The sequence below is a fragment of the Saccopteryx bilineata genome, chromosome 6 (genome assembly GCF_036850765.1).
Source record: "Saccopteryx bilineata isolate mSacBil1 chromosome 6, mSacBil1_pri_phased_curated, whole genome shotgun sequence".
Taxonomy (NCBI): domain Eukaryota; kingdom Metazoa; phylum Chordata; class Mammalia; order Chiroptera; family Emballonuridae; genus Saccopteryx; species Saccopteryx bilineata.
Window position 1 is genome coordinate 111,444,586 of NC_089495.1, and position 19,739 is coordinate 111,464,324.

Sequence of the window (19,739 nt, forward strand, 5' to 3'; positions counted from 1 at the left end):
TCTAATAAAGAAAATCCATGTAAATGATACAAAAACTTGTGAATCTTCTAGAAGATTCTAATAGAACCAGTTACTTCCCAGAAACAAATTAGTAAACTGGGGCTATTTAAGCTCACTGTATCATTAAGATACTATTTGGTCAACCACTTTAGATTCCAGAATATTATCTGCACCCTATTTCAGTGTACAGTATTGTTAGGTCACCAAAGGAGAGATGCACAAGGACTGATGAGTTTTATAAGAAATTTATTTATGCATCTGCGAACAGGTGGGCTGAGACCTTGTGTCAGCAGCGAGAGCATAAAAAGCCCTATCCTATGTAAGACTGAGTTTGGCTGTATTTCCCGCAGCAGGGGAAAACTTCTGTTACCTGTGGCGGTTACAGCCTGGGGAGGATGGTGTTGAGTAACAGAATGTTCAGATAAGTGATGGGGGATGACTAACTGGCAGGATGCCCCAGGGTGGGTGGAGGTAAGATATCAATTAGGATTGCTCAGGTGGAGAGTTACGGGAACTACCCTGGCCTAAGGTCACCTAAAGCTCAACCTGGCTAGTTGAGGCTTTTGGTAAGGGCTCCTGGACCCAAACCTAACAAGTATGTTAAAAAAAGAATTTCCAGCCTAAGAGAGAGTCTTTTAAGAGTTGAGTTGAGCCAGCCTGTTGACAATTGCCAGGAAGCAAAATCTCAATGAATTGAGAGAATGTTCCAGAGTGGTGCTTCAGCAGTTTATTTTATACATTAGACTCAAAGGAGGAGACAGAAGGAAGGGTACATGAAATCCATAGATGGTAGGTTAGGGAGGTAGGAGAAAGCAAAGTGAGGAAATCTCTGGGATCAGATAAAAAAGGAAAATAGAGAAACAGATACCCCTTTTACACTGGTGAGGGCAGGATAGTTAACATTTATAAAAGCGTGTATGTGGGAACAAGATAACAGGGGGCTGTGCTGGCAGTTGTGCCTTCCAGAGGTATGAAAAAGGAAATCGCTCTGACGTTTTAAATGTGTGTTATCTTAGATGCACAAAGACAATAGACAATTTCAAAGGTGAAGACTGACCTTTGTCAAGCAAGCTGCAGACCAAGGACATGACTCCCCCATCATGACCCATTTTAAGTTGAGAATGTTTACATTCAGACTACCTTGTGTGGTTAGTTTAAGTCTCTGGGTTTGTAAGGCCTACCATGAGGGCCTCCCCTAAGCTTGTCAGATTTAGTATGGAGCCTCTTTTTCATGCACAAGTTTAATATCTAAGTGGTATCTAATTCGAGGGTTTTCAAACTGTACTTCCATCAAACATTGATTTCTACAATGTGGTCTAAAGTGTAACACTGCTAGAACTGACCAATAGTAGATTTTTCTTCATTAAAACGATGTTCTCACTTTTCTGTTTTATTGGTTCTAACTTTACACTATTAGTGTTTAAGTGTAGCCCATAAAATGCTGGTGGAGGCCCTGGCCAGTTGGCTCAGCGGTAGAGCGTCGGCCTGGCGTGCGGGGGACCCGGGTTCAATTCCCAGCCAGGGCACATAGGAGAGGCACCCATTTGCTTCTCCATCCCCCCCCCCCCTCTTCTTCTCTGTCTCTCTCTTCCCCTCCCGCAGCCAAGGCTCCATTGGAGCAAAGATGGCCCGGGCGCTGGGGATGGCTCCTTGGCCTCTGCCCCAGGTGCTAGAGTGGCTCTGGTCACAGCAGAGCGACGCCCCGGAGGGGCAGAGCATCACCCCTGGTGGGCAGAGCTTCGCCCCTGGTGGGCGTGCCGGGTGGATCCCGGTCGGGTGCATGCAGGAGTCTGTCTGACAGTCTCTCCCCGTTTCCAGCTTCAGAAAAATACAAAAAAAAAAAAAAATGCTGGTGGACTTCAATCTAAGGTCAGTTACTTAACATTTGAAGTATCTCTTCTGAAGTTCACACTCCAGGAGAGGTTAATTAGCATAAATTGCCTTACTATATATAGACCACAGAGGTAGTTAATACAAAGCTTTCTAATAATAACTATTTGTACTCACCCCAAGGTTTAATAATTAGCATAAGTCATATTAGAGACAATTTGTAATTGAGAAAACAGATGATATTCATGTAATAGAGTAGGATAGAAAGATATGTCTCAGCCCCTCTGCCCTTGAACAAGTTGGGCATGTTCTGACCAGGGTTTGATTAGGAAAAGGAACTAGGAAGGGATGTAGCCCAGGAATATAAAGTTTCAAAGACCTATTAGAAGGTCTGGGGAAGTGAAGTTCAGAGACAAATGCAGGCATTCAAGAAGTGCAAGGATTGAAAGAAGCTGCAGCTGATGATATGCCCTCAGTGAGCATGCCAGGTAGCCATTCACAAAATCATGGCTACCATCTACAGAAAGGCATGCCCCTGGCTGTAGCTGTCATGGGGAATATGGCTTATCCTTCTCTTTGATCTTCTAAATCCTACTTGTAGGCTTCTCGCTGGCAGAATATGAACCAGAATTCTTGTGAAGAGAATTTTTGAAATGTAGTTTCAAAAATTGAAATGTAGTTCCTATGTGTGGCCTCTTGTCCCACATAGGAAGGGAGACCCTAAATGAGCAGGGATAATTTTGATTGTTAACAAGCAGTATCAGGCATAAGGTGTAAGAATCTTGCCAGCTCAGCATCCATTTGAAGTGGTGTTTTAGGTCTAGAACAGCCTTCTCCAATAGCACTATATGCAATTTTGAAAATGGTCTATAGTTATACTGCCCAATATGGTAGTTGTTAGCACCATGTGGCTATTAGGCACTTGAAAATGTGGCTAATGCAATTAAAAATTGAATTTTTAGTTTTAGTTAATTTAAAATTAAACTGAAATACATACATGTAGCTCATTGCTATGCTTTGGGCAAACACTCTCTTTGGTCCTATGCTCTCTCTCCCATTTTATTCAGTGAAAGATATTGCCTGATATGACCAGAAGTGCCCATTAATCCTGCCACCTAAATGTGCATTGTATTTATCGTGTATTGAAAAAGACACTCACAAAATCTGAGCCACTGGTGTTACTTTTTAATTTAAGAAGGGAGTATCATGGAAATGATACCACATTATTTATTAAACATTCATAGAATTCGGTTTACACAAACATTCACATCCTTAGTAATTATCTCTCTACTTGATGGTGGATAACACTATCTTGGAGTTGTTACCAGAATGCCATAAATTCTGTCATGAGGGGGGAAGTCACTGGGGCATTTGCTCAGTCTGCAAAACCTCCTATTACTGCTTTCTGAGGTATTCTTCAGCCTCACCACAATTCATATTTATACGTAGGGCATTCTGAGATTAATGATTGGCTGTTACAATGATTCTTTGTTGGCATTCCCTTGGATCACAGCCCCTCATTTTAGATACTCATTTTACTGTTGACTAAGGGACTGATTGGCAGTATGTGGACAAGGCCCACCAGAGGTGAGGACGATAGAGACACAGAAACCCGACTCCGGAGACCAGGTTCAGTGACGCAGATCTACTTTATTAAGGAAGTAGTAAGGTAGCTTTATATACATGGGTTCAGCCAATATCATGTTACAACAGGAAAGTCAGGGCAAATGGCCAAAAAAGGTCAGGAGGCTTCCTGGATGGTGCTGAGTCACTTCCTTATAGCGAGCAAGCTCCCTCCAGGGTGTGCTGGAGAGGGTTTAATCTTGCTGGAGTGTTCTCACAGCATAGCATCAGCCACAGCTGCCAGGTAACTGCTCTGCGCTCTACCTACATTTCCCCCTTCTCTTTTTATTAAGGCCAGTTGGACCTGCTGGATGACTGTTTGCTGATGTTGTACTCGCTGAATGATATGTATTAGGCAATGGAATCCTAGTAGAACTAAGATACCAATAACACCTATAACACCATATGCTAGCAGATTGGCTGGGCTGAACAGGGAGGCAAGCTTCTTCAATGTTTGTTCTAGTAGTCCATACGATATTGGAGCTACCCAGGTGCTTTATTGATAGCAAGGACCTGTTGTTGTAAGGTCCTACTATAATTAAGAAAATTTTCATTAAAGAGTCCTTTGATTATGGCTGCAATGCGCTGTTGCTATATAGTGCCATTGTGAACAGGTATGGGGGTTACACAAACAGAGGTAGCGAATATCACATTGGGTATGGTTCAATTGCCAGAGATTGTTAATTTCTTCCCCTAGTAGGTCAGGTTGTTGTCAGATATTCGTTATGGCCCCATGAAACTGTCCATTGATTAGCTGCTCTGTAGCAAAGGCTTCAGCGGTTCTCTCTGCTAGCTGATTGAGAGTGGCTCCAGATTGTTGAGTGGACACTAGGGAGGCTACTCCAGTGGCTGCTCCAGCTACTGCAGTGATTATTAAGGAGATGACAAGGAAAACAAGGCCTACATCTCTCTCTTGCAGCCTTCAATGGACCACCAAATCAGTTGGGCCCTCCCAATCAGAGGCACGGACAGGAACCCACACTAAAGAGGGGGAACGTACAATCAAAGCATAAGGGTGAATTCCATTCCAGCAATTGGTGAGATTGCATGTCAGGTTAGTGCAGCTAAAGGAGCTTAAGATACTAGTTAGGAAATAAAATGGGGGTCTCCTCCTAGGGTACGGGATACATTGACATGTACAGAGACATGTCCCTCCCACTGTCCCGTAGGGACCCTCCCAGTACCATTAAACACAGTCCCACTTTTGATCATGAAAAACAGACATAGGTCCATGCATGCCCCCCTCCCACAAAGATCCCAGCATCTAAACATGGAACAGATGGCTTGTCGTGGGCTGTGTACTGCACAAGGTTGCATCCCGTCTCTTAGTCTCCAATGCCAAACCCTGAGGTTAGGGGTTTGCGTGTCCGGGTCAGATGCAAGCTGGCAGTCTCTCCAGGGAATTACCTCCCTTGGAGTGCTCTCAGGTGTTCGTCATACAGGAACGGACAGAGGGGTGACCCTGGAAAGGCAAGGTTAGCAGGGCGGGTCCAAATCCTAGTAGGTAGGGGGAGGAAGGCTTGAAAGCCAAGCACTGAGCCTTGGTTGATGGTACCGTTTTTCACAAAGTCCTCTGTGGTGTGGTTTCGAAGGAGGACCCACCCTTCCGAGGGAGTGCTATCATTGCTTAGAGTAAATTTGAGTAGCATTGGGTCTCTAAGGTTACCCCATACAGAGCCATTCCACTTCTGGGATTCCCAACCACTATTGTCACACGGGAGACCAAGGGAACAGTTACTGGAGTAGATTGCAGGAAACTGGGGGCTATCCACTTCAACGGGCATGATTATCCCAGGGTGGGGGACAGCCACCCAGACGTGCAGCTCTCCCGCGCCTGGGAGTTGGCTGTGAAAATGGCACACATAAGTAGGAATAGAGTGCCTGGACCTGGGGGTCCGTCAGGGGCCAGTCTCTGGGCTTGTTCTGCTAGAGCCTTCATATCTGCCCAGGTGATGTTATGTGCACGTTGGTTGCAAGGTCTTCTCCTGGAGCACTGAGGACCTCCTCTAGGCGGTTGTTCATCAAGGTTCGCCATCTCCTGGGTCATGGGGCTCATTGGATGGGTCATCTTGGGACACTGGAATTGGTTGGATATTCCGTCCTGGAATCCAAATGGGCTGTGGGCTGTTTTCTGGAAAGACACAAGTATAACCTCTCCCTTGTGTTAGAAGAGGGTGTGGTCCCCGCCACTGAGCTGAGGCTGGGTCCTTCCAGTGTACCAACAGCAACAGGGTCAGTTGGTTATGAAGGCCTCCTCAATGCTTGTAAGCAGGAGTTACACCATCAGAATCAAAAGTTAAATAACTGAGAGTGAATACAGCACTGAGGAGCACTTCTCTGGGTGAGGCCCGAGGCATATCCCCCCTTTCTTTTTGTATTTGGAGCTTGATGTCTCTGTGTCCCCGTTCAACAACAGCTTGTCCTTGGGGGTTGTAAAGAATGCCAAGGCAGTGTGTGATTTGCCATTGAGAACAAAAGGCTTTAAATTGGCTGCTGGTATAACAGGGCCCATTGTCAGTTTTAATTTCCCAAGGTATGCCAAGGCAAAGCACAGCTTGTCGAAGGGCATGAATTGCATGTTTGGTTTTTTCTCCAGCTAGGGCCATGGCCAAGATGGCTCTGGAGAAGGTGTCTACCACTACGTGTACGTAGCAGAGTTTGCCAAATTGGGGGACATAAGTGACACCTATTTGCCACACAGTATTAGGCTGTAGGCCCCGAGGGTTGACACCTGTGGCTGTAGGGGGCCTAATGGTAGTAAGGGCCCGCATTGTTTACATGTACGAAGAAGGTGTTTGCAGGCTGTGTGAGTGAGATGGGGAAAAAGAGATTTGAGAGAATGGGCAGACATAAGAAATCAGGCATGCAGCTGCCTAGCTTGCTCAATAGGGGAAAGAGTCAAGACTAGACGATCAGCTTGTGTGTTGCCTGCCATTAGTGGGCCAGGTAAGCCAGAGTGGGAGCGGAGATGCTGAATATACCAAGGGTGTTGGTGTTCCTCTAATAGTTCTTTAAGCTGGCTGAGAGCCATATCAAGTAACGTCTGCTTGGGTCAGAAGGTGGAGTGGGCAAGACCTTTAACTGTTTGTACAGCATAGGCACTATCTGAGAAGATATTGAGAGGAGCCTGTTGCCAGAGGCATAGGGCATAATAGATGGCTAATAGCTCGCATACTTGTACTGACCCCGTGTAACTGTATTTATGGAACTTTGTGCCTTCTGTTGGTGATTTGAATACTATCCCACAATGAGAGCGGCTACGTCGGTGAACGCGAGCATGCTGTGTGGGATAGGGGTAGAGGCTGGGTAGGAATGAGGGGTTGTTTGCAAGGGGACTCTCTGCAGAGTCTTTAGGAGTTTATCAGTGGGTAGGTGGTTGTCTATTTTACCAGGAAAGTTAGCAACAAGTGATTGTATTTCTAGGTCATCAGGAAGGAGGAACTGTATGTGGTCAAGAGGGAAAGGTAAGATGAGTACATCTGGTTCTCGAGCATACAGGGTGACCCTAGTGCAGGGGTCCCGAAACTACGGCCCGTGGGCTGCATGCGGCCCCCTGAGGCCATTTATCCGGCCCCCGCTGCACTTCTGGAAGGGGCACCTCTTTCATTGGTGGTCAGTGAGAGGAGCATAGTTCCCATTGAAATACTGGTAAGTTTGTTGATTTAAATTTACTTGTTGTTTATTTTAAATATTGTATTTGTTCCCGTTTTGTTTTTTTACTTTAAAATAAGATATGTGCAGTGTGCATAGGGATTTGTTCATAGTTTTTTTTATAGTCCGGCACTCCAACGGTCTGAGGGACAGTGAACTGGCCCCCTGTGTAAAATGTTTGGGGACCCCTGCCCTAGTGCGTCATAGCTTTTGGCCAAGAATGCATACTGCAGTCTTGCTGGGGGTGATTTTAGACAGCTGACTATACACTAGGTGTACCCAATAAAGGGGTTTGTTCTGAAACAGGAGTGCCTTTTGTGGCTGGACAATAGCTGAGATTGGCTCAGTAGGTTCTAGCCTGGCCATCGACACAGAGCGAATAACGTTGTTAACATCTGTTATAACCCGCTTTGCTGCTGTAGTGAGATGGCAGATGCTAGTGGGCTCCGTGTCACCTTCGAGGAGGGAGAAAAGGGATCTAATTCAGCAGTAGAAATAGATAGGTATCCACGTATCCAGTTTATTTGACCACATAGCTCTTATAATTTGTGTAAAGAGCATTGCTGAGGGACTGCGAGCATAGGGGAGATAGGTGTTATTTCTTCCCCTATGTGATATCCCAAGAAAGTAAAAGGTGGTAAAGTTTGTACCTTCTCTGGTGCTACAGAAAGTCCAATGGCATTCAGATTAGCTAAGAGCTACTGGTAACATTCCTCTAATATCATAGGATCGACACAAGCTATTAAAATGTCATCCATGTAATGGTATATGAGGCATTGCTCCCGCAAAGGTTATGTCGCGGTGCCTACATACCGCTGGCAGATAGTGGGGCTATTTTTCATGCCTTGCGATAGGACTGTCCACTGATACCTTTGAGCTGGAAGGGCATGATTAGTGGAGGGCACAGTAAAAGCAAAATAAGGCTTGTTCTCTGGATGGAGGGGGATTAAGAAAAAACAATCTTTAATGTCTAGAATTTTGATATGGGCTCTCTGTGGTACTGCAGAGGGATGTGGCAGGCCTGGCTGTAAAGAGCTTGTTTTTGCCATGTGCTTGTTAATTGCACTTAAGTCATGGAGGAATCTTCATTTTCCAGATGCCTTCTTCTGTATCACAAAAACAGGCAAATTATGAGGACTGGTGGAGGGTTCAACATGTTTGGCTTCTAACTGTTGCTGAACTAGCTTGTACAACTCTTAGTTTCTGCTTTGTTAATGGCCACTGCTCGACCCAAATTGGTTGGTCAATATCCCATGTAATTTTGATGGGTTCTGGGGGTTTTAGTTGAGCAGTGGCCTTTAGAATTGGGGGGACTGGCTGGTAATCGAGACATGGAGTAAAGACAGCACGTCTCATCCCCAAAGTGTATGTGGCAATTCAGTCATAAATAAGGGACTGAAAACTCCAGTCGCCCCGTCCGGATCTGTCCAATGGAGTGGCCATACAGCTTGTTGGGCTGGTCATACTCCACTAACTCCCTGTACGAGAGGTCCAGGCCGCGTGGCCCAGCTCTCCTTTTCATCTTCTTCTCTGATTACAGAAACATCAGCACCAGAGTCTATGAGCCCAAGGATGGGGTGGCCCTCTACTCACAGGGTCAGAAAGGCCTTATTCTGAGTTAAGGGTAAGGTCCAATAGACTCCCATGGGGAGTTGCTCTCTTATGGGCAGGGCTGAGAGCTGCCCTGCTTCCCGTTTAAAGTCTCTAGAGCAGGGGTCCCCAAACTGTTTACACAGGGGGCCAGTTCACTGCCCCTCAGGCCATTGGAGGGCCGCCACATACAGTGCTCCTCTCACTGACCACCAATGAAAGTGGTGCCCCTTCCAAAAGTGCGGCGGGGGGGGGGGGGCGGATAAATGGCCTCAGAGGGCCGCATGCGGCCCGCGGGACGTAGTTTGGGGACGCCTGCTCTAGAGCCTTCCCATCTGCAGTAGTAGTTGAGCAGCAGTCTCGTTTCCAGTGAAACCCTTTTTTGCAACGGGGGCACACAGAAGGTGGTTTTTGTCATTTTTCCCTTTCCTATTAGGGCACTGCCACGCAAAGTGCCCTGTGCCTTTACATTCCAAGCAGGCTCCTGTGTGTGCTGGTTTCCCTGGTGGGAGACTCTTAACTGAGCTGCAAGAGCGGTAGCGAGGGCAGCTGCTGAGCTGCTGCCCACATCTCCGCAGGCAAGGACCCAATCATCTAGGGGCGCAGCTCTGATAGGTCCTATTGCCTGTCTACATTCTCCATTGGCACCTTCCCACACCAATTCTTTAGTTAGAGCCTCTGCCGCATCAGTGTGCATTACTTTACGCATTATGGCTTCTTGGACCCTTCCAAGGAAGTCTGAAAAAGGTTCATTAGGACCCTGAAGCAATTTGGAAAGCTTCAAGGATCTTCCATGAGCATTAGCTTGGGTAAACGCTCTAGTAGCACACAGGCGTACTTGATCAAAATACTGAGGAGGCAGAGTAGCCTGTATGGCAGGGGAGGCACATTGCCCTTCTCCTTTGAGGGCTGCAGGGGGGAGGTTAATACCAGCCCTTTGATTCCTTTCACCTATTATCTCACATTGTTCTTTGAACAAGGCTTTCCATTGAATCAAGTCTCCCATGGTGAGGACTGCTCAGGCCAGCGTTTTCCAATCATGGAGGAAATTTAAATCAATGCTGATATTCTCAAGTAATTGCTGAACATAGGGAGAGTGAAGGCCATCTTCCTGATGGCCTTCCTGAGAGTAATGACTGTTTTTTCGTCATGAGGATACCAAGCTTGTGGCCATGCAGCAGTAGGGTTAATGTTGACCGGGAAAAGGTGGGGCTATAATCCTAATGCCTCACGAGAAATATCTCTTTACTGACATAAGACGGCGTATAGGCCGGCCCATGAGTCTACAGTGGGGACACAGGTTGGATTTAAAGCAGGGGTAGAAAATGGAGTCTGAGGAGCTGGGGTGGGGCATTGAGCCCTGGCAGGGACTGCGGAAGTGGCAACTTCCGCTTCTTCGGGTGGCGGAGCTGATGGCACAGTTACTAATTCAATTGGTTTCGTTTCTGCACGCTTGGCTGCCATTTTATTAAACTCAGAAGCCCAATCACCTTCCGCCTCTGCAGGGGGAGGCGAATATGGAGGTAGGGGCTCCTCTGAAAGAGGAGTAACCTATAGGACCTTAGGAACTGGTGGAGGGTCCTCAGCAGAAGCACCGGTCAGGCAGGCTGTATTGCTAATAAGGCAGGAGTGAGGCCGAGAGGGAAGGTTTGTCCTTCATATACTTGGGCCAAACAGACACATCGGAGAGCTCGGCCCAAGTGTCCAGGTCCCAGGGATTGAAACCAGAGAAGATCTCCCAGTAAGTACAGAGATCCTTTTCACTAACTTTAACTCGCCCACTCTGCAATAGGGTGTGCAGGGCTCGAGCCTGCAGGGCTCGGGAGTGGGGGAGAAGGTTTCCCATTGCAGAGGGTCACTCACCCATCCCTTGAATGCCAGCTGGGTCCCTGTTCAGGTGCCAAATGTGGACAAGACCCACCGGGGGTGAGGACAACAGAGACACAGAGACCTGACTCCGGAGACCAGGTTCAGTGACACAGATCTACTTTATTAAGGAAGTAAGCTAGCTTATATACAGGGGTTCAGCCAATATCATGTTACAACAGGGAAGTCAGGGCAAATAGCTAAAAAAGGTCAGGAGGCTGCCTGGATGGCGCTGAGTCAGGCGAGCTCCCTCGTAGGTGTGCCGGGGAGGGTTTAATCTTGCCGGAGTGTTCTCACAGCATAGCATCAGCCACAGCTGCCAGGTAGATGCTCTGTGCTCTACCTACAGCAGCAGGGCCATCAGGGTGGAGAATGTGTGTCAGCTCTAGGGGATGGTCTCTCTGCTGCTCAGCATACAGGTTGGATGTGGGAGTTGGGGGGCTGGGGGGTAAAGCAGCTTCTCCTTAAATGCCTGTGAGGAAACAAACCATCTGTATGGATTACAGCTATGCAAGTCACCCACGAGGGATGAGGGGTGAAAAACCAAAGTGGAAAGACAAACCACAGGAAGGGGCTTAATCCAGAAATACTGGAAGTCTCCTCTAAAGGCATTGGAGGCCCTGTCATTCTGCCTCTACTTTACCATATTAACAGGTTTTCTTATTTACGGTGCTGCCTCATTTAGTCCCTTAAAGCCCATGAGGCCTCAGTCAGGGATGGTGTTCCCACCAATCAGACTGTGCGTGCATTGGTCCTACTGGTCCAGCACACCTGTGGGACTTGCAGGGAACAGTAATGCTTACTGATTGATGTGACAAGATGTTACTTTTACCTTAGGCCTCAATTCAAATGGTGGGTGCTTGGGTCTCATTCAGCTTCTCATAAAGCCCACGTGAGGCTTTGATGCAAAACTAAAGACCCCCCAAGCCAATAGGAAGCTGTCAGCTCAGAGTGTGCTGCCATGGTAACTTACTTAATTCATATTAAAATAAAACCATCCCTTTCTTCAGTTGCATCATCAAATATGTTGGCATTGTAAGTGTCTGTCTCCTAAGGCACGTTCTGAGACACGTGAATGCTCCTCGATTTTCAACTTCTTAAGGTATCATTATAACAGGAAGTGCAATTCACAAGTGCCATCAATAGGCCTGACTGGGTTATGAAAACCTTCATGTGCTCTCTGCTTGGTAAAATGTGATGATGCTGAAGCATTCTGTTTTGATTCTGAAGTTGGAAAAACAATCTAATGAATAGAGAACCATCACCGATTAGGCACTTTTGCTTGCTCTTGAATTACTTTACTTGAATTGACAGTAAAACATGTTGGCTTTTTTAAGAGTAATTCAAAGGTCTTCTAGAGTGTATTTCCTAAACAGGACTGTATTTCCTAAAACAAGGCTTTTAGTGCTTTAAAAGGCAAAGTTGGGACCAAAGGAAGCAGTCCGTCAAGGTTTGTTTGGTTTGTTTTTTGTTTTTCCTTTTAACCAGACTTGAAGTTGTTCTTGGAATCTAACCTTAGATTGGCTGAGGGAGAGCTGGTCACTGCTCTCCAAAAAGCAGACACCATGCTCCTTTGTTATATTGCTAATACTTACGATCTTTTAACCACCACTGCTATCTTTATCTAGGGGTGCAGGAGCCCTGTTAAAGCTTACCTGTCTTCTCTCTCTGCAGGCTTGTTGATCGGTGCTGGCTGTGCCCTCTACCCCTTGGGCTGGGACAGCGAGGAAGTTCGGCAGACTTGTGGCTACATTTCTGGCCAGTTTGACCTGGGTAAGTTCTCTTTATAAATGACACTCCTTTTAGAAAAGAATCAATCTGATATTTCACAGGAGCAGAAAGTATGAAAGGATAGAGTAGAAAAACACACTCCGGTGTTGCAGCCAGAGTCATGGGTGACAATGCCCATACATGCATTTATCCTCCTGTTTTAGTAAAGAGCCACTGGTAATCTGTTTGCCTGAAAGATGGGAAATATTGTAACTACAAAGAAAAGAAATAACCCTTCATCTAAGTGTTTATATTTATTGATTAATTCATTCAAAATCATGTATTTATTACTCATTACAAATGCTAAAAATAACTGTCTATGGAATTCACACTCTATCTGAGAAGATAAAGCAAACGGAACCATCAAGGAAATGACAGTAAGGGCTAAGCAATCTCTAGCAGTTTCTCTCCGGGACAATAGACAACCATGTGAATGAGAGAAGAATCAAACTGGGTTTTGAAGAAAGAAATGTGTATGGATTATCTGGCAGGAGACAGAAGCACCTTGCAGACAAGGATTAGGGGCACAGGCACAAGGAGGGAATGAGAAAAGCTCATTGGGAGCCCACAGGGAAACAGGAGAGGCAGGAATTCACACATTGATGAAGGGCTCATGAATTTTTCTGTGTACTAATCAGAAAGTTTCCGATATTTTTCACTTATAGATACAGTGGATCCCGCTTAGATATATATATATATATATATATATATATATATATATATATATATTGCATACACTACATGGTTTTCACCATTATAGGTTGTCATGATGGTGGAATAATATTTTACCTGGTTGGTAAACCTACATTTACTTAACCACATCCTCATTTTTTTTCTATTACAGTTTCTTTTATTTAAAGGCATAATATAAAAAAATAAAAATAAAGGCATAGTATAATGAGTAGTTTTAATGAAATTGTCTTTTCTTAATTGAATTATTTTCTTAAGATCTTTTTCTAGAATTGGTGTTACTAGACCAAAGACTATGAACCCATAAAACACATTGCCAAGTGATAACAAATATATCTTCCCCTAATATGTGGATAAAGAGGTGGGGGTTTTTTACTGAAAGTACATAGTGAGTTACAATCTTAAACATCCACTTTTCACATTAAATATTTCACTCTTAAAAGAAAAATTTGAGGGAATTGTTCTAATGGTAATATTTCCACATCCCAATTTATTTAAAACTACTTTTATGCTATAATGTCTATGAAAAAAATGTTCCTATTACGTACTGAGAAAATGGACTGATGTGATGACCTATCAAAGGTCTATGAGTTTGAAATGAAGCAGTTTTTATTTGACTCTAGTGCAAGAGTTGAAGACCAGGTATGTCCACCTGTGTTGCATAGAAGAAGCCACAAGGAAGACCAGATGACGCTTTTATTACTTATATATGGGAAACCCTGATGGCGGCTGGTGGACAAGCAAGATCCACAACCGGCCTCAGGGCTCTGACTTATAATGACAATAGCAATACAAAGCCACAGGCAGGAAGTGCACATGCTGGGCATCAGGGAACGGAAGCCTTCTTCAGGGGCTGTTTGTCCCTTGGCAGATATGATGCACATTCAAAAGAGGATGGGTCCAGACTCTGGGCCACCTGCCCACTGGTGTGGAGAGGCCGTGTCCAGCATTCACCCTACAGACTCAGTGGGTGACATAAACACCCAGCTTTCCTCAGAGTGATACTGGCTGGTTTGGTAGAGAAGATGGTGCTCTAAGTACCACCTAATTCACATCAACAGGAACTTAGAGGTTCCCCTCTGCCTGGTCTTCCTCCTTGATGATGAGGCCTTCCTGGGGCTGGAATTGTTTGTGCTTGCCACACATTAACAGAAGGGGGAAATGCTAGCACAAAGTTGTTTCTGCTGGGTTTTGGAAAGCAAAATGTGTCCAGGAGAGGTAGTTTAACTGAGTGTTTGGCATTTTCCTTGCTCTGGTGTTTGAGGTTTTGCTGGCTATTTCATGCAGGCTTCAACTTGACCGGAATACTGTTTTTACCTATCACGCCTGTTCTTGTGCGTCGCTATACTAATCAGCAGGATATGATGAAACTCAGATCTAGTTATTTGCCTTCATTACTGTGTCCCAGCGTTCTACATCTTCTCAGCATTGTGAATTAAAAATTTTGCGTTTTGTAGTGGTAATAGTACCTTATATTATTAAATTCACTGAAGCCATTTTAGTCATTTTAAAACTATAGTGTCTTTTTAATTTTTGTCCTTTTATTTCTAAATTTCTCACAGATTGCATAATGAAAAAAATAAAACCGGCACCAGCTACAGATAAAATGAGTTTATAGTATTTTGAGTGTATTAAGTTTGCTTTCTCCAGGTTATTATTACTTTTGCAGACTCTGTTGTTTTTACTTTAGAAAGAAAGTGTGAAAGAGAAAGTATGGCATAGAGATAGCACGGTGCCTATCCCACTGGATGGCCTTTTTACTATCTGTGAGAAATTGTTACTGTTCCCCTAGATACCGACGACGGGTAAACTCCAGCACACGAATGAAGTCACAGATTAGGGAGCAGGTCTGGGTTGGGGGCCACAGCATGCCTGGGAGGGTGTGTTCTCAGCAAGCAGAGAAGGCGCTGGTGCCCATTTTTAGTGGCACACTCACTGCCACACCTGCATCCTGCTTCTGCCACTTCTGAGAATCTGAGCTTAGTTTTGCCTCCTTTCAAAGGAAACAGTGTGTGGACTCATCTTCCTCTCAAAGGTTGGGAAATGTTAATGTTATTAAGGCTTATGCCCTCCTTATTGTAGAACAGGGGTCCCCAAACTTTTTACACAGGGGGCCAGTTCATTGTCCTTCAGACCATTGGAGGGCTGGACTATAAAAAAAACTATGAACAAATCCCTATGCACACTGCACATAACTTATTTTAAAGTAAAAAAACAAAATGGGAACAAATACAATATTTAAAATAAAGAACAAGTAAATTTAAATCAACAAACTGACCAGTATTTCAATGGGAAATATGCTCCTCTCACTGACCACCAATGAAAGAGGTGCCCCTTCCAGAAGTGCGGTGGGGGCTGGATAAATGGCCTCAGGGGGCCGCATGCGGCCCGTGGGCCGCAGTTTGGGGACCCCTGTTGTAGAATATGGGTCACTTTCTTGGCATACTGTAATCTAAATGTTGTTACTCTCTTTCTAGAGCACATCCTGAAAGAAATCGCTGCTTCTGTTCCCACATGAACGATTATTTAAGGAGCACATTTATTCACTTAGTCAAAAGATATTTATGGGGTGCTGTCAGTGTGCCTGGCCCTGAGTTAGGTGCTTGGGATATAGCACCAGCAAGTAGTTTAAAAAGGCACTATTGCCCTGGCCGGATAGCTCAGCTAGTTAGTGTCATCCCAATGTCCAAACATTGTGGGTTCGCTCCCTGGTCAGGGCACATACAGGAATCAACCAATGAATGCATAAGTAAGGAGAACCACAAATCAGTGTTTGTCTCTCTTTCTTTCCCCTCCTTCCTTTCTCTCTCTCTTTCTAAAAATCAATCAATAAAAATTTTTTACTAATGAAAAATAAAACAACACCATTCGTTGTCCTCAAAGAACTCAAAAACTAGCAGGAGAGGCAGCTATTCATAAAGATACCATATTTCCCCATGTATAAGACACACCTTACTTTGGGGGCCTGAAATTTGAAATAAAAATGTACTACATAAAGTTATTGAACTCAAGTTTTATTCATCATAAAATTCATACAACTCCTCATCACTGTCAAAACTCCCATCCATTAGCTTGTCCTCATCTGTGATGACAAATCACTGTCTTCATATGATGCCTCGTCCTCAGTTCCATATTTGGCATTTGAAATGCCACACTTCTACAACCACTGTATGAGATGCACCCAGTTTTTAGGCCCCAAATTTTTTGTAAAAATATGAATCTTATACATTGAGAAATATGGTAATATACATGGGAAGTGTGTTAAGAAAAGTGTTGGGCAATTCAGTGTGCATTGTGATGCCTTGCCAATATTATTCCACTCTAGTTAGTGAGGCAAATTCAGAGGTTGGAAGATGTTTCTGTAAGAGACAGCTAAGGGAATATTTGCAGCTTTGTGAGCCATGTATTCTCTGTTTTAACTACTCAGCTCTGCAGTGGTAACATAATACACTTCATGTGTGAATGGGTATGACAGTATCCCAGTAAAACTTTGTTTATAAAAACAGGTGGTAGGACTGTAGTTTGAGGACCCCTGATATCAACCAGAATACACCCCTGAGATACCAGAGTGTCTTCATTCCAGATGTGCTCATTTATTCATCCCTTCAGCCCAGGGCAGTTGGTCAGGGCCTCGGTCAGTCCAAGACTCTGCACCAAGCAGCTACATCCAGAGGGTACTACTAACTACTCCAATTGTCATGTTGTGCAGTCTTGTAACATAAGGTGACAAGCACTTTGCCATGTGTCCACTTCTGAATGAATAGCTGTTGTCAGGGAATACCATGTACAAACTGGCTTCCTTTTTTTATTTTTATTTATTTATTTATTTATTTATTGTGTGACAGAGACAAAGAGAGGAACAAATAGGACAGACAGACAGGAAGAGAGAGAGATGAGAAGCATCAATTCTTCATTGCAGCTCCTTAGTTGACTGGGGGGCTACAGCAGAGTGAGTGACCCCGTGCTCAAGCCAGCGTTCTTAGGTTTTAAGCCAGTGACTTTTGGGCTCAAGCCAGCAACCATGACATCATCTCTATGATCCCATGCTCAAGCCAGCAACCCTGTGCTCAGGCTGGTAAGCCTGTGCTCAAGCCAGATGAACCCGCACTCAGGCCTGCTACCTCGGGGTTTCGAACCTGGATACTCTATGTCCCCGTCTGGTGCTATTCACTGCACCACCGCCTGGTCAGGCCTAACTGGCTTTTTACAGGCCAACTTGGATGTTGGTGCATAGAACCAGATTTTACTGAGAAGTGGTGGTATTTGCAATTAGAAAACGAGGCTAAAAGGAGAAAAGGAATCTCAGTGTCTTTTGTTGGACTTCAGTGCCCTGTACTCCCTCCATCATGAAATCTATGGGTGTGGTCAGTGATGATTTATGCTGTGTCAAAGTTAACAATGATGATTTTATTTATTACTTTTAAAGAGAACAAAAAAGTACATGTGATAAGAATTATATATAATGTAGCACAGTATCTTCACATAATAAAAGCCCCAAAGATGTTTGCTACTGTTATATTATTTGTGCAGGACCATTTTTAATGAAATTTTACTGGTCAATCTTTACTCTTCCTTGTACATTTCAAAATTGTAAGTTTGGGCCTGACCAGGCAGTGGCGCAGTGGATAGAGCGTCGGACTGGGATGCAGAGGACCCAGGTTCGAGACCCTGAGTTCACCAGCTTGAGCGCGGGTTCATCTGGTTTGAGCAAAGCTCACCAGCTTTGACCCAAGGTCGCTGGCTTGAGCAAGGGGTTACTCGGTCTGCTGAAGGCCCGCGGTCAAGGCACATGTGAGAAAGCAATCAATGAACAACTAAGGTATTGCAACACGCAATGAAAAACTAATGATTGATGCTTCTCATCTCTCCGTTCCTGTCTGCTGTCTATCCCTCTCTCTGATTCTCTGTGTCTGTAAATAAATAAATAAATAAATAAATAAAAATAAAAATAAAAAATGTAAGTTTGGATTGATACATAAAATCTTAATAATCAATTACATTGTCCACCTGATTCAATTCTTGTCTCAAAGATATTTTTATCTACCAAAGACTTCATTAGACTTGTCATATATCCTTATGCTCAAATTCTTCTGTTTTGCTAATTTGCCAAGTGAATTTGAGTAATTATTGCTTTCATTTTGTTATTTAATTTTAACAAGAAGTCATGTTTCCTGTTCTTGAAATTGTGCTCTTGGCTTCTCAAGAACAGTGCCATAAACTATGAAAACTCTGAACCTCTTTGTGTTGGAAAAGATGAGTCTGTACTTTCAAACTCTTAATCCAGTGAAGAAATCTCTTCTTCCATCTGAACGGTGACCACCCCACATCTTTATATGCGTCTCTTTTAGCTCTCTGACTCCTGACTCATTTTTTCTCTTTCCTCAAATCTAATTGTATTTGAGAAAAACTAATTTGCAAGTCATGGAAAGGTCTGTGGGGAACAAAATGAGAACAAAAATAGAAAATTTGCTTTTTTGAGCTCTTTCAAGTTTGGTGATGGTTGGTGCTTAATAAGCTGGCTCAGTTTTCCTGATATCCACACAGAAGTCTCTGTTTCTGCTGGCAACAGCAGAAGGAGCTGCTGTCTGTCAGCGTCTGTGATATTTAACAGCAGAGGCTCTGCCAGGTGGCCGGTGGCATCTGAGTGTGTCCCAAAGTAAGACCTGCCTAGGAGCTGCTTGCAGAGAGCAGCAGTGAGTTTCTGTCACTTGGTTCTGGAGGAGACCATTAACACCTAATGCATTTTCAGTCATTGCTTTAAATAAATTTATTACCCCACTCTGATACTGCTTTTTGAGGAGTGAGAGGGAGAGACTGGTTAGTAGTAAGGTGTTGAACATGCACTGAGATTTAGCCAAATATCGTTTAAGAACGGTAATGGTGTCTCACCTCCTCCATGACTCTTCTCTGGATCTGCTCCAAACTTTTGACACTTAAGTCCAAATCACTAAAAGTCATTTAGAAGGTCCAACAGAGGCCTGTATTTCCTCATGCAGTGCACTAGTGCAGGAGGGTGACAGAAAAGCAAGGCAGCTGCTATAAGTTAAACCAAGGACCAAACTAGGTAAACCCAAAGGGGGCCCAAGGAAACACTGGGATGTGACACCCAATGATGCTGAGGAAGTCCTCCAGGCAGAGGAAGCCCCTCCTGGCAGGCGGGGAAGGGAAGCCTCCTCTGTCCCATTCAGGTTTGATCCCTTATTGCAGTCCCTGACCCAGCCCCCTCCTGCCTTCCTGTCTCGCCACATGCACTCACAGCTGACTGCCCCACGACAGCTTTGATTGCACATGAAACTCCCGTAGTCTTTCTCGTATGGACCACATACTTTGCTTCTGTAAAACCTTTCTATGTATGGCCTGGAAAACCCTCTTTTCTTCAGTGGGATGTGTTTCCCACCTGGAATATAGACCACTCAATCCTGGTAGGCCTGAGAAATTCTGTGGAGGAGAATATGCCCCTGTTCCTGTGCACTGGTTTGGTCCTGGGGGACACGGAGTCTCTGCCCCACCTCCTGTCCACCTGGGCACATTTGTCCTGCACACATAGCCTCCTCACCATTTTACATTATCTTATGATTAATACCTGAATGTTGTCTTTGTTTAGGTGGATTTCATCTGTAGACTGTTTGCTCTCTTGTTTGTGATTGGCTGTGTTTGGTGGGAACGGGGTGTGACCAGAACCAGGGACCTCCTCAGTTATCTTGCTGTGTGCCAATGAA

The 19,739-nt window shown here is 44.6% G+C and overlaps 1 protein-coding gene across 1 annotated transcript in view; it reads left to right on the top strand.

Moving 5' to 3' along the window:
- The window catches only part of LHFPL6 (LHFPL tetraspan subfamily member 6), a 307,788-nt gene that overhangs the window by 229,637 nt on the left and 58,412 nt on the right, over positions 1-19,739 (top strand). The window contains exon 3 of the mRNA XM_066237020.1: positions 12,235-12,333. Within this exon, the coding sequence (XP_066093117.1) occupies positions 12,235-12,333 (99 nt within the window). The remainder of the gene's footprint in view (positions 1-12,234; positions 12,334-19,739) is intronic.